Here is a 16,093-nt window from a genome sequence, read left to right on the forward strand (position 1 = left end):
TACACCATTACCACACACTCTTTCACACACACACACACACTATCACACACATGGCAGTGTCGGGTCTAATCAGTCTGTGTGTTTCCATAGGAACCGGTTCTACGTGAACGGCGTCAGCGTCAGTCTGCGATGCAGAAGAAGACACCTAAAGCAGACGACACCAGGACCGACTGTACCTCCTGCAAAGGACCCGGGGACAACGAGAACCTCGTCAGGTGGGTCACAGTGTGTGTGAAGGGAGGGGAGGGGTGGGTGTGTGTGTGTGTGTGTGTGTGGAGATGAGGAGAGAGGGTGGAAGGGTGCCATGCTTGTGTGTGTGTGTTCGCACCTGTGAATGTGTGTGTTTGTGTGTGTGTGAGGACCTGTATCCTCCTGATGATTAAAGTTCAGTCTTCATTAGGCCTTGGCTGCCTTGCGTAGGCTGAGCGAGGGGGGCTGGTGAGCGGGGCTGAGGCCAGCAGCTCTATAGAACACCTCTTTTGAACTGCCACCTGCATTTACACACTTCATCACAATGTAATGAACAGCCTGATCTGCCCTGGTCTCCCATCAGAGGTTCAGCTGTCTCACGCTGCTTAAACAGGGCCGTAACTTACTAGATCCCTCAGTAGTGTGTGTGTGAATTACAACAGTCAGCATTAACACACTGTAGACTGAATGATTTATCAGAGTGTATTTATTTTTGCGGATAAAAGGCTGTGCATGATGACGTAGTGCACATAAAAATAGCTTTTGCCGTTAAATTCCCATGAAGCGAATGAAAAATACAAGTTTAATGGGTTTCCATCGCATTTTCAACTCTACTGATGGTTTTGCAAGAAAAACTGTTTCATTATATAACATGCGTTCTAGCCAACAGCTCACAGATACAGTGTGGGTAGGCTACCTACATTATGAGATTATTATGGATAAGAGTGATATTATTTGTATTTGTCAAACTGCAGCCAAGCATCGATCATCATGTCACCAGAATAAGACCCTGGATATTTATTGTAAAGTAGCATCAAACTCATCACCTTGCACTTTCACCAACCTGTGAAGTTCATCATAACTTATTTCATCTGTAGCCTAATAAACTGCATGCTTTCCGAGTCGTAGTGGGAGGACCACACAACATATCATCGCGTGACTCCAAGTTTACTTCGATATGATGGTATTATATCAATATTTGCGCATAAAGGCGTTCCCACCACCCTTTTTCGCATAATTAATTTTAACGACACAATTAGATCCCACCATGTTGAACAAACAAATTGTCTGTCGCCATTTATAAAGTTGTACCAGCATTTAATGTTTCCATCAGCCCAGTCTGGACTTTTTTCATGCGTCAGGTAATTCATTTGCCATGAAATGGTTGGATGGAAACGTGGTTATAGGCTCATTTCAACTGAAACCGTATGATGCATTCACTTTATTACTCCGTAGGGTTCTTTCTGTGAGCTGTATTAGTTATCAGGGTTTGTAAGGTTAAGCTAATAATGTGTGGTTCTGTCAGTGTTTTCTAGGTTAAGAAGGTCGGGGGCTGTGAGGTGTGCTGCCTGCCCTGACTCTTTCTATCTTTGCATTGCACAGGTTGTGAGAGCCGGGGCAGACACCTCTCCTCACCTCCCCACACCTAGACACAGCTGGACAGACGAGAGAGAGAGAGAAGCAGACGTTTGGCTTAGAGACAGAGAGGGACTTAATTACACAGAAGAATGACGGCGGCGGTGTGGGATCAGATGGCCATCTTTGACCTTACCACCACGGTCCTCTTCGTGACCCAAATTGGACGACCTACTGGCCGTCCAATTAAAATTGAGGGAGAGTGGCAGAAATGGAAATTAACTTTGAGGAATTCTAAAATACTTGTTAAAATGAGCTAATTAAGTTTTGGGAGGTTCAGTATTACTGAACTGGTCATTCTTGTAAGAAAGGACATGTTGGTATTACTGGACAGGCCCTTTGTGATCGTCATTGTCAACTCTAAGGGCCCATCTATAAGGACTATGGCCTAACTGGACTAAGGAGTGATTCCCTCGCTCTCTCTCGCACTCTCATCCATTCTATGATGGCACTTCACTCCTTTGACCTCTCTGAGCATCTTATCACCACATCCAATCAGTTGTATTGACTCCAGTCATTTGTGGTCCAATCACATGGTGTTTTCCTCAGTAAAGGCCTTTAATTGGAGATGCACTTGAACTTAGGCTTTCATAATCTTCTTCTAGTGTTGTCGTCGGGTAGAACTTTCTAGAGTAGAGGACTAGTAGACCTTGGAAAAGTAGTCGTTTTTAGTAGAATGATTGCCCTTTCTGGCTTTTGAGAAGTAAGTAGCCGCTTAGATAGGCCCTACAGCAGCCTAAGATTTAACATATTAATTATAGCAACATTTATATGAATGGTTATTGTAACTTCTAATGTCAGTGTGTGTGTACAGTAGGTGATTAGGCATCTTAGTCTCCCTTCCTTCCTCTCTTTAATATTTTAAAGTGACAGTTTAACTGACACTTCTTTAAAAGCAACCCTGCTCTGTGTGTGTGTGTGTGTGTGTGTGCGTGTGTGTGTGTGTGTGTGCGTGTGTGCGTGCGTGCGTGCGTGCGTGCGTGCGTGCGTGCGTCTCCCCAGTGCCCCATAGTGAGTGCTGACAACTGAGCTGCTGCCATGTGGTCCGGCTGTCTGTCAGGGTCCTTGACAGAAGTGTCACAGTTTGCCCTCACATGTCACTCCTCCGCTCATCCCCCCCATCCCAGGACCCTCTATGTCACTCCTCTTCTCTTCCCCCCGTCTGTCTGGGGACCCTATATGCATGCCACTGGGAGCTGCCAAAACTCACATAATGCTTAGGTCCACTGGAAAATCTGCTGAGGAAATAAATCCTCCTTCTCCCACATCCTCCTCATCCTCTTCTGCCTCCTCCTCCACAACACATTTAGAGGACTGTCCATGAGATACAGCTAACGCTACTCTAGCTAATACTACTACAGCTAACCCTACTACAGCTAATCAGCTAACCTTACTACAGCTAACCCTACTCCAGCTAACCCTACTACAGCTAACCCTACTACAGCTAACCAGCTAACCCTACGACAGCTAACCAGCCAACCCGACTACAGCTAACCCTATTACTAACCCTACTCCAGCCAACCATGCATGGCTCTGTATCTAACCATTAGCCCTAGGGCTAGGCTATGGTCAACTCTGTATCTGAGCCATTAGGGCTACAGTAGCCTACGGTAAATGTACTTTTAACCTGAGAATATGTGGTGGGTTCCAACAGTTTAGAATGTGTGAATGAACACCTTTTAGCTGTGTTGTCCACTGGAAAATCTACTGAGGAAATAAATATGGTGGTTTGGTGGTTTTCCTGTGGAGATTAGAGATCCCAGTACAGGATGACCTGGTGGCTCAGCACGTCATGTCACCACCATGAGCCCTCCTCATCCTCCTTCTCCCTCATCCTCCTCATCCTCTTCTGCCTCCTCCTCCGCAACAAATTTAGAGGACTGTCCATGAGCTATAGCTAACCCTACTCAAGCTAACCCTACTCAAGCTAATTCTACTCAAGCTAACCCTACTCCAGCTAACCCTACTACAGCTAACCAGCTAACCTTACTACAACTAGCCCTACTACAGCTAACCTTACTACAGCTAACAAGCTAACCCTACTACAGCTAACCTTACTACAGCTAACCAGCTAACCTTACGACAGCTAACCAGCCAACCCGACTACAGCTAACCCTATTACTAACCCTACTCCAGCCAACCATGCATGGCTCTGTATCTAACCATTAGCCCTAGGGCTAGGCTATGGTCAACTCTGTATCTGAGCCATTAGGGCTACAGTAGTCTACGGTAAATGTACTTTTAACCTGAGAATATGTGGTGGGTTCCAACAGTTTAGAATATGTGAACAAACACCTTTTAGCTGTGTTGTGTGATCGGTGTGTACAGTATTTATTGATAAGGCCAAGCTTTTTTGTGTCTTTTATTTGTGCCTTCATACTTGATTTTATATCATAATATGCCTTTTGTTATTACTGTGTTGTGAAGAAAATTAGTTAAACTCACTATTGAGTAGGAACCTTAAAGGACTCCTTGCTAAACGTATTCATTGTTAATATATTTGTTTACAATACATGCCTTTATTATATTATTTGTTTACACACATGCCTATATGTGATTAGTATTATTTGTTTACACACATGCCTATATGTGATTAGTATTATTTGTTTACACACATGCCTATATGTGATTAGTATTATTTGTTTACATACATGCCTATATGTGATTATTTCTAACATGTTGTGATATTACCACATTGGGTATAAGTAACTGTGATATATAGAGTAAGAATGTTGCTGCTCTCATGATATGTGTGTATGTGAAGTATCCCGGCCTCCCGGCCCCTATAGCTCTCAGCATTACAGCAGAGCTTTAATAAACTCTTGACTTTTTCACCTTATCGCCATAGTGATAAATGAGAGTTAGACAGCTAATTAAACTGAACAAAAATATTAACGCAATATGTAAAGTGTTGGTCCCATGTTTCTTGAGCTGAACTAAAAGATCCCAGAAATGTTCCATACGCACAAAAAGCTTATTTCTCTCAAATTTGGTCCACTAATTTGTTTACATCCCTGTTAGTGAGCATTTCTCCTTTGCCAAGATAATCCATCCACCTGACAGGTGTGGCATATCAATAAGCTGATTAAACAGCTTGATCATTACACAGGTGCAGTGTATGCTGAGGACAATAAAAGGCCACTCTAAAATGTGCAGTTTTGTCACACAACACAACACAGCAATTGGCATGCTGACTGCAGGAATGTCCACCAGAGCTGTTGCCAGAGAGTTGAATGTTAATTTCTCTACCATAAGCCGCCTCCAAGGTCGTTTTAGAGAATTTGACAGAATGTCCAACCGGCCTCAACACTGTAGACCACGTGTAACCACACCAGCCCAGGACCTCCATATCTGGCTTCTTCACCTGTGGGATCGTCTGAGACCAGCCACCCGGACAGATGATGAAACTGTGGGTTTGCACAACCAAAGAATTTCTGCACAAACTGTCAGAAACCGTCTCAAGGAAGCTCATCTGCGTGCTCGTCGTCCTCACCAGGTTCTTGACCTGACCTCAGTTCGGCGTCGTAACCGAGTTCAGTGGGAAAATGCTCACCTTTGATGGCCACTGGCATGCTGGAGAAGTGTGACCTTCACAGATGAATCCCAGTTTCAACTGTACCGGGCAGATGGCAGACAGCGTGTAAGGCGTGGTGTGGGTGAGCGGTTTGCTGAAATTAACGTTGTGAATAAAGTGTCCCATGGTGGCAGTGAGGTTATGGTATGGGCAGGCATAAGCTACGGACAACGAACACAATTGCATTTTATCGATGGCAATTTGAATGCACAGAGATACCGTGATGAGATCCTGAGGCCCATTGTTTTGCCATTCATCTGCCGCCATCACCTCATGTTTCAGCATGATAATGCACGGCCCCATGTCACAAGGATCTGTACACAATTCCTGGAAGCTGAAAATGTCCCAGTTCTTCCATGGCCTGCATACTCACTAGACATGTCACCCATTGAGCATGTTTGGGATGCTCTAGATCGACGTGTACGACAGCATGTTCCAGTTTACACCAATATCCAGCAACTTCACATACCCATTAAAGAAGAGTGGGACAACATTCCACAGGCCACAATCAACAACCTGATCAACTCTATGCGAAGGAGATGTGTAGCGCTGCATGAGGCAAATGGTGGTCACACCAGATACTGACTGGTTTTCTGATCCACGCACCTACCTTTTTTTTAGGGTATCTGTGACCAACATTCCCAGTCATGTGAAATCCATAGATTAGGGCCTAATTAATTTATTTCAATTGACTGATTTCCTTATATGAACTGTAACTCAGTAAAATCTTTGAAATTGTTGCATTTATATTTTTGTTCTGTGTAATTGTTGTAAAGGTGTGTCGGCGGTGACGGCGGACAGCGTTCCGTTTGTGCTTCTAACGCCCTCTGTCATCTCTGATTTATCACGGAGGAAGTGCCCCCTCGTCTGCCGCCAGCAGCTGACCCTTAACAGGCCAGTAGAGCTGGTGAGGAGGAAAATGGTCTTTCCCTCTGTCTGTCTTTCTTTCTCTCCCTCTCTTTCTCTCTCTTTGTCACAAAGTTGGTCTCTCCTGCACCGATTCACCACTGTCTCTTCTCTCTTTCTCCCTCTCACACAGTGCCAGATACCGGTAGAAAGGGAAAGAGAGAGAGCCAGAGAGAGAGAGGCAGACATAGAATAGAGAGGCTTTCGTGGACAATCTGGTTAACAGCATAACAAAAGCTTTCAATGTGTCTGGCACCAGACTGATAGGCAGCAACAACAGGAAATACAGTCAGAGAGACACTCCATGTTGAGCCCAGACCTGGATTCAAACACTATTTGAAATGATTTCAAATAGTTTAGCTGGGCTTGATTGAGCTTGCCTGGCTTAATGAACCAATAGAATAGTCACAAAAGTGCAAACCCTCACCATCTGGCAGTCTAGGAAGGCTAGAGCAAATGTTGAAAGTATTTGAAAGATTTCAAATGGTAGTTGAACCCAGGACTGGAGGAGAAGTACTCAGTGTTGGGCCCAGTCGAAAGACAAACAGGCTGGCAGACAGACAGGCAACAGTGTCACGTTGAGGTTGAGACTCAGAGAGATGGAATCAGGACAGCGTGGAGAACTGTAACTGCCCCAATCCCTCATTCTCCCTGCATCCCTCTCTCAGCCCCTCTTAGCCCAGGGTCCACAGAGACACAGGGGGAGCAGGCCTAGGCGGAGGGAGTGAGTGAGGGAGGGATGCTACAGCTGTGTTCTGACCATAGGGATGAGTGAGTTTGAGACAGGGACTGGGTGAGGGAGGGAGAGAGGGGAAGGATGGAGAGAAAGGCGGAGGGAGGTTTGGAGGGAGGTTTTGGAAGAGCAGTAACCTTTGGGATGATGAGTGCGTTTCCCATTACCGTCCTGACACAGGATCCACCAAGATGATTTAATGGCAGCATTTTGTTTTTGCTGACTTCACTCCTTTTTTCCCTCTCCTCCACCTTTAAAAGAGAAGAGAAAAGGCATGTCAGGCTGGGCTGGGCTGGGCTGTTGCTGTGTGTGTAGAGTAGCCAAGCAGCTCCAGTCTATTACTCCCCAGCCAGCCAGCCAGCTAGCTTCTTCCTTCCCCTCTCTTATCCCACTGATTCCACCGTCGCAGTGTGTGTGTGTGTGTCCGCTCACTTCCTGGTTGCACCTCCTTCCTCCTCTTATCCTTCTCTCCTTTTTTATTCACTTATTTTTCCTCCCCACCTGTCTCAGTGACTACACACTAAGATGAATCACCTAACCCCCAGAGGCGTCTTATATCCTAATTAGTGTGGGGTTTGCCCCAGAGCACAGACAGATGTACACTGTTAAGGAGTGTGTGTGTGTGTGTTGTGTGTGTGTGTCATAGACTGTATCTTCCGTTCCTGTAACAGAACATAAGGCCGGGGGTGACAGCACAGAGAAGCCCCCAGTGAGCAGGCTGGGGCCCTAGTTAGGTCAGTCAGAGGCTAGAGGGGTGAGGCTCTACCTGCAAAGCAGAGGCCACAGACCTGCTGGTGCTACTGCTCCAGTTCACACACGCACACACACTCTGCCTGGCTCTGTCTGTCTGAGCTCGGCCCACTGAGGCCCCCTGTTGGTGGACTAGTGGAACAGCAGCCTCATTGCCACGTAGGTGAATGCTCAGTCCCAGGCAGCTCCAGACCTGGGTTCAAAACTGTTTGAAGTCTTCCATTTACTTTCAGCGTTTGCTTTAGTCTGCCTCGAGTGCAGGGTTTGCACTTTTGTGACTGTTGTATTGGTTCCATTGTTCTAGGCAAAGTATTTGAACCCAGGTGTAGGCAGCTTGTGGCTACCCCATTTCACTATAGTGTCCTGTCTCCTTGTAGTGAGTGAGTTGTGTCCTAACGAGCTTGTAAATTTCTGGCAATGGTCTCTCTCTGTCTCGCCGCATTCATTACTTCCTCCTGCCCACCTTGTGAAACAATGCCTCTTTAATAATGTCTCAGCACCGTCCCACAACCCCGACACTAAATCAAAAAGTCGGAGGCTATAGGAGAAGTCCGATAATCCACTCCCTCCGTTTCTATACAGAGAATTCACAGAACTACTTTGTCACGGGGTGGGACGCGGGAGTCGATGGCTGAGCGCTTTGTGGCGCATTGATCTCCCGTCACGTGAACACCCTCCAGGTAATTGCACTGCCCTAGTGTGATAAATTCATCGCGGTTGTTTCAGACACTCTGCGGGCTTCGGCGCCCCACAGCACGGCCTGCTCTGGCCCGTGAAGAAAAGAGTTGGGAGGCCTGGGATGAAGAAAATAAGCCTTGACTCCATACATGGACTACTCTTTCTCTTTGCATGTGGTGCAACAAAGACATTGTAAAGAAATCACGTATCAAAGGATCACCGGCCCGGATTTGATGTGTTGTCATCATGGGGTTATTTGTTTTCTGTTTTTATTGTATTTTTTTATTTTTGTATTTTTACCTTTATTTAACTAGGCAAGTCAGTTAAGAACAAATTCTTATTTACAATGACGGCCTACACCGGCCAAACCCGGACGACGCTGGGCCAATTGTGCGCTGCCCTGTTTGACATTATTTTAACCAAAGGAAGACTTTGTCAATGTGTTTGACAACAGTGATGGTTTTGATGATAAGGATGTTGTTGATGAAAATGTTGTTGTTGTTGTTGGTGATGAGGACCATGATGATGATGATGCTCTTCATCTTGGAGTGTGATATTCCAGGCCAACCACCGCCACGTTGTTTTCCATTTAGTTAATCCACAAAGAGTCTAATCAAAATACTGCATGCAGATTAATCCCCAAACAAGTAAACAACATTTAATTACCACTAACAAACATTTAGCAAATTAATATTTTCCCATTTATCTGATTTGTAATACACAACTTGTTATGATGCACTTTGGTTGTCCAGCAGCTGTACCATAACTACTAGTATCACTCTCCCCAGAGTAGAACCCCTACATGTATACTGAACCAAAATATAAACACAACATTTAAAGTGTTTCATGAGCTAAAATAAAAGATCCCAGAAATGTTCCATATTACAAAAGAAATGTGTGCACAAATTTGTTTACATCCCTGTTAGTGAGCATTTCTCATTTGCCAAGATACTCCATCCACCTGACAGGTGTGGCATATCAAGAAGATGATTAAACAGCATGGTCATTACACAGGTGCACCTTGTGCTGAGGGACAATAAAAGGCCACTCTAAAATGTGCAGTTTTGTCACTCAACATAATGCCACAGATGTCTCAAGTTTTGAGGGAGCGTGCAACTGGCATGCTGACTGTGGGGATGTCCACCAGAGCTGTAGCCAGAGAATTAAATGTTCATTTCTTTACCATGAGCCACCTCCAACGTCATTTTAGAGAATTTGGCAGTACGTCCAACCGACCTGACAACTGCAGACCACGTGTAACCACGCCAGCCCAGGACTTGCCCATTCATGTGAAATCCATAGATTAGGGCCTAATTAATTTATTTGAATTGACATATTTCCTTATATAAACTGTAACTCAGTAAAATAATTGAAATTGTTGCATGTTACGTTTATGTTTTTGTTCAGTATATTTACTGTTAGTGCTTAAAGTGCATCAGTGTATTACTTTTTCTCAAATAATTGTATGACCATGTACCTGTGTGTACATTTACCTATACTGTAGATTAAGTACTTATATTTTTGGATCCCAGCTGCAACCCAATGGTCTTACCTCAGTTGAGTTAAGGTTTGCAGATGCTTTAAGCAGTAGTACTTGCCTACAGTTAAACAACTAATTGCTCTGATTCCTTTTAATATCCAATTATAACACATGGCTTCAGTACCTTGGGAATCAATTAGATCTGACTCCCTCCCAACGTCTCTATGGTTAAAAAAACCCCTGAAATGATTCATTTAAATGAACATTGATCGAGGCTACATCTTCACGCTAGCCCATGTACTGACTTCTGACTTGAACACATCCTTTTAACTTTAAACCCTGTGAATCCCTTTTCTTGTGTCATATCCGTATAATCTCGCTAAAATACCCTTTGATTTCATTTGGTTGTGTCTGTGTGTGAGGCATCGGCCGTGATCGCCTGTGGGTGAGGAGGAACAAGGGAACAAGTCTAGGAGGACCCCTGTAGGGGCCACACGCTCCAGAGCACACCCTTTGAAGAAGGGAAATGTGATGTAAAGTTGAGAGACCTGTGATGAGAGCTGATCAAACCACAGCTAAGCCACCTGCTTGTCATCCCACTGATAGAGAGGGAGAGAAGGAGACTGAGGGAGGGGGGAGAGAGAGGGAGGTGGAGGGGGGAGGGGGGGGGGGGGGGGTACAGGGGAGCAGTGGTGTAAAGTACTTAAGTAAAAATACTATAAAGTACTACTGAAGTAGTTTTTTGGGGTGTCTGTACTTTACTATTTCTATTTTTGACTACTTTTACTTTTACTTCACTACATTCCTAAAGGAAATTATGTACTTTTTACTCTATACATTTTCCCTGACACGCAAAAGTACTCGTTACATGGTGAATGCTTAGCAGGACAGGAAAAGGGTCCAATTCACACACTTATCAAGAGAACACGTGGTCAGCCCTACTGCCTCTGATCTGGCTGACTCACTAAATACACATTTGTAAATGATATCTGAGTGTTGGAGTGTACCCCTGGCTATTTGTAAATTTTAGAAACAAGAAAATGGTGCCGTCTGCTTTGCTTAATATAAGGAATTTGAAATGATTTATACTTTTACTTTTGATACTTAAGTACATTTTAGCTATTACATTTACTTTTTATACTGAAGTATATTTAGAACCAAATACTTTTAGACTTTTACTCAAGTAGACTTTCACTTTTACTTGAGTAACTTTCTATTAAGGTATCTTTACTTTTACTCAAGTATGACAATTGGGTACATGTGGCAAAGAGGAGGGCCCCTAAGAACTCCTGTCAGAGATTGAACACCAGATGAAAGGGGATACGAGTCGCCCGCCGAGAGCAACATGTGTAGCAGACAAAACCAATCAATTGCCCACCTCACACCCAATAAGATTACATCAATCAATAACCGCTCTTATTAGGGATTTGATTCTGTCTCCTTCCAGAGGATAGGGAGGAGGGAGAAATGGAGGAGGGGAGATGAGCGAGCGGCTCAATTTTCCCAATGATTAAAGCGGAGACAAATTGGTTTGATAACATCAAGGACCTTGCTGTGGCTGAGTCTATAAGGGCAGTGTTCAGAGCAGATAGAGGTTGAGCGACCACGTACAACGGACAAAGTCAGTGAAGAGAAGGGTGGGATGGTGGGGCAACTTCATCACCTAGCTCTCAGACCAGCTAGCCAATGACTGGCCTGCAGCACTAATAATTTATATGAGCTCAGTGAGGAAGAAGTGGAAAACAAGTGGTAGCATATACAATGAAAAAGTAGTGGGCCTAAAACTGATCCTTGAGGGACACCATAGATAACTGTTATCATACCTATTGTAATTGCTGAGATAAAACGTATGAATTGTGAAAAGAACATAGAATTTTTGTATGTCGTAAAATGTTAAAAATAAAGAAATACTCCTAGATATAAATGCATTTAATAAAAGATCCTGACTCAAATTGAAAGAAGAAGTGGAAAACAGAAAGTGATGCAGAAGAACAGAAAGGAAAGGTTACTTCCTCTTGAACTTATTGCAAAACGCAGGTCTCGTCATTTTGAATTCCAATTAACTAATAATAATCTCCTCACCAGCCAGCAGCCAGCCGGCTGGGTCTGCATCAATGAGCAGTGGTTTAATTCAAAGATGCTCCCCGAGATACACAACAAACAGTACAATAGGTTCATTAAGGTAAAGTAATTAAAAGAAGTAAACGGGGCAAAGTGTCGTGCGCACACACACACACACACACACACACAAACACACACACTCGCCTAATAAAAACAAGAAGCCTCCTGTGAGTTGGGGAGGTGTTTCAAGTGTGTTGTTTGTGGGTGGGTGTGTGTGTGTGTGTGTGTGTGTGTGTATGTGTGTGTCTCTCCTCTCTCTTGGCGCTGTAGAGATGGAGATTCATGGTCAATCAATTGGTGGTTGTGTGCAACAATCGGAGGATAGCTCATTAGCGCTGCAGATACACTTGTGGTCATTTGTCTTCTTTTCACTGAGGAGGCCAGAGGGTGCTTTAAGTCCCCCTTGTTTCCTAGATGGATATGCCTGCTCAGCTCATCTAGTGTGAGTGTGGTGTGTGTCTGTGCATGTGTGTGCGTGTGTGGGCCACCTACCTCTGCAGGTTCCCTGCTGATGTGCACCAGCTGTTCGGCTCTGCTTCTACAACTTAGTAAGATGCCAATTATCTACCAATTAAACTGTTACTCAAATTGGTTTTAGTCAATTTAGCAGGTTTAGGGCTGACACAGAATAAACTTGGTCCTGGACTAAAAACATGCAATAAGGCCTTGAAAGCAGGTATTGATGTGCAAATAGAAGATGTGTCATCCACACCACATTCTCAACCCTGACACCTACCCTACTGCATATTCCCTATCACCAGTCACACTCTCTCTGGGTTCATGCATATGATGTCAATGTACTTAATTCCAGAGCCTAAACTCAATTATTTACACTTCATTAGTTAAAGAAGATGATGAACTGAACTGACTTTAACACCCATTAGCTATTCCACTAATGACTCATGGTATGGTGGAGAAATGTTTATCGCTGTATAGGTTTAATAGGATGTGAGAAAAGCAGTGGTTATTGGTTTCTTCTGATGTTTTCTCCTTTAACTTCAGATCATGTGAGAGAGTCTGTTCTGAGCTGACAGTCTGTGCCGACGGCAACCCGTTTCTAAATTGCCCTGTCAGAGTGAATATATGGAGGAGATAGGGACAGAGGAGAGGGAGAGGGAATAGACGTATACAGACAAAACTAGTATGTAAAATATGTGCCTGCCGTGGAATGAATTGGTAATCACATTGATATATGGACGTGGTTGTTTAATGCTTAATACCTTAGGGTTATGAAAGATAACATATTTTACATGATGTGAACGCCGTAGTAGCAAAAAGACGGCCTTTGGCTACGTTTTCCGGGAAGCGGTGTTTGAGTTGGATGTTTTACATTTTATCTTCCAGTTGTAATGTATTTTTTTATTTACTGTATGTATCAATGAAGGCAAAGGGAATTTAGATGCATTAACTTTTTAGTTTTAAGGCTTCATGTTATGGCTGCTACGCTAGTATCTTATTACTTGTGCTACTGACTTCCCACAAAGGGTAGTTGGTAGACTTTATTGAGCAATACTTGCTTTTGCACACTACAGCGTGCAGTCTTTCATCAGACTTAGCTTCTTTCCGTTATTAGCAGTAGCATTTTTTGTCAAACTGGGTACATACAGTGCCTTCGGAAAGTATTCAGACCCCTTGAATATTTCCACATTTTGTTAGGTTACAGCTTTATTCTAAAATTGATTCAATTGTTTTTTTCCTCATCAATCTATACCCAATACCCCATAATGACAAAGCAAAAATAGGATTTTAGAAATGTTTGCTAATTTATTAAAAATAAACAACTATAACATTTACATAAGTTTTCAGACCCTTTACTCAGTACTTTGTTGAAGCACCTTTGGCAGCGATTATAGCCTCAAGTCTTCTTGGGTATGACGCTACAAGCTTGGCACACCTGTATTTGGGAAGTTTCTCCCATTCTTCTCTGCAGATCCTATCAAGCTCTGTAAGGTTGGATGAGGAGCGTCGCTGCTCAGCTATTTTCAGGTCTCTCCAGAGATGTTCGATCGGGTTAAAGTCTGAGCTCTGGCTGGGACACTCAAGGACATTCAGAGACTTGTCCCGAAGCCACTCCTGCGTTGTCTTGACTGTGTGCTTATGGTCGTTGTCCTCTTGTAAGGTGATCCTTCACCCCAGGGTCCTGAGCGCTCTGTAGCAGGTTTTCATAAAGGATCTCTCTGTACTTTGCTCCGTTCATCTTTCCCTAGATCCTGACTAGTCTCCCACTCCCTGCCGCTGAAAGACATGCCCACAGCATGATGCTGCCACCACCATGCTTCACCATAGGGATGGTGCCAGGTTTCCTCTAGAAGTGACGCTTGGCATTCAGGCCAAAGAGTTAAATATTGGTTTCATCAGACCAGAGAATCTTGTTTCTCATGGTCTGAGAGTCTTTAAGTGCCTTTTGGCAAACATCAAGCGGGCTGTCATGTGCCTTTTACTGAGGAGTGGCTTCTGTCTGGCCACTCTAACGTAGGCCTGATTGGTGGAGTGCTGCAGAGATGGTTGTCCTTCTGAAAAGTTATCCTATCTCCACAGAGGAACTCCAGAGCTCTGTCAGACTGACCATCGGGTTCTTGGTCACCTCCCTGACCAAGGCACATCTTCCCCTATTGCTCAGTTTGGCCGGGCGGCCAGCTCTTGGAAGAGTCTTGGTGGTTCCAAACTTCTTCCATTTAAGAATGATGGAGGCCACTGTGTTCTTGGGGACCTTCAATGCTGCAGAATTTTTTTGGTACCCTTCCCCAGATCTCTGCCTCGACACAATCCTGTCTCGGAGCTCTACGGACAATTCCTTCGACCTCATGGCTTGGTTTTTGCTCTAACATGCACTGTCAACTGTGTGAACTTATATAGACAAGTGTGTGCCATTCCAAATCATGTCCAATCTATTGAATTTACCACAGGTGGACTCCAATCAAGTTGTAGAAACATCTCAAGGATGATCAATGGAAACAGGATGCACCTGAACTCAATTTTGAGTCTCATAGCAAAGGGTCTGAATCTTATGTAAATAAGGTATTTCTGTTTTTTGTATTTTTATACATTTGCAAAAATGTATAAAAACCTGTTTTCACTTTGTCATTATGGGGTATTGTGTGTAGATTGATGAGGAAAATGTTTTATTTTATCCATTTTAGAATAAGGCTGTAACATAACAAAATGTGTAGAAAGGGAAGGGGTCTGAATTCTTTCCGAATGCACTGTACACCATCCAAAGTGTAGTTAATAACTTCACCATGCTCAAAGGGATTTTCAACGTTTTTTTATGAATACTTTCCGAAGGCACTGTATGTACATCTATATTCATATTCAGATATTCACATCAAACTTCTCTATTGCCTTCTGGTCCGACTACATGAAACAGAAGCAATTTGTAGGAGAGGTGATTGATCACCCATAGATTTCACAATAAACCCCTGCTCAGTAAATTGACAGGGAGGTGTAACTGATAGATTAGGCTGGGAGGCTTAGCTTAGAACGATCCCCAGTGGTGTTTGATCCTGTGGGAATGGAAGTAGTCTTGTCTGTATGTGGAGAAGTGCTCTAGAAACACAGTGGCTCTGCTGTGGCGATATGTGTTCTTCTTACAACAACACTTACAACAGTCACCTAAAGTCCTGTGTGACAGGGTCAAGGGGTGATGTCCATATGATGGGGATGCTTCCTCATTAGTGTGTGATGTAGACTAGGGCCTTTATTTATAATAGGTTGTTTAATTAGAATAGGGGTTCCTGGTAGTTGTTGCTGTGAAAAGGGCTCCTCTAACAGGAGGTGCTGGATTCAACCCTCCGCAACTTCACCTGTCGTCATCACAACTTCACTGGGACTTAAATACCAGTCTGGCTATGTTTTTCTCTCAGGACCTGAGTGCTGTTCTCTCTGGTTCTCTATGTTGTTGTGTTACAGTCTCTCTATCCTAAACTTAAAATACAATCATGTCTATTGGACTTTCACGTAGCCTAAATCATGCATAGATTTCCATGAGACATTTGCTCAGAAATTTGAGCTACAGGCATCGATCTTGGTCTTCATCCTATGTGTTTCTCCTTCTCCCTCCCTTCCTTCCTTCTCTCCCCCTCTCCTCCTCCCGTTATAGACATGGGGCGAGAGAACAGATTGACCTCCCTGGGCTGCAATCTGGTTGATCAGATTTCCATTGAAGAATCAGAATCTCCCACATTGATTAGGACATAATTAGTTAATCATGGACTGGAAGGAGAGGATGGAGGGAGGGAGAGAAGGG

At 43.9% G+C, this 16,093-nt stretch overlaps 1 protein-coding gene across 1 annotated transcript in view; it reads left to right on the forward strand.

Annotated features, from left to right (window-relative positions):
- The window catches only part of LOC311132962 (PHD finger protein 14-like), a 91,656-nt gene that overhangs the window by 36,084 nt on the left and 39,479 nt on the right, over window positions 1-16,093 (forward strand). The window contains exon 18 of the mRNA XM_084166356.1: window positions 91-215. Within this exon, the coding sequence (XP_084022482.1) occupies window positions 91-215 (125 nt within the window). The remainder of the gene's footprint in view (window positions 1-90; window positions 216-16,093) is intronic.

Source organism: Coregonus lavaretus (genome assembly GCF_964263955.1).
Source record: "Coregonus lavaretus genome assembly, chromosome: 7".
Taxonomy (NCBI): domain Eukaryota; kingdom Metazoa; phylum Chordata; class Actinopteri; order Salmoniformes; family Salmonidae; genus Coregonus; species Coregonus lavaretus.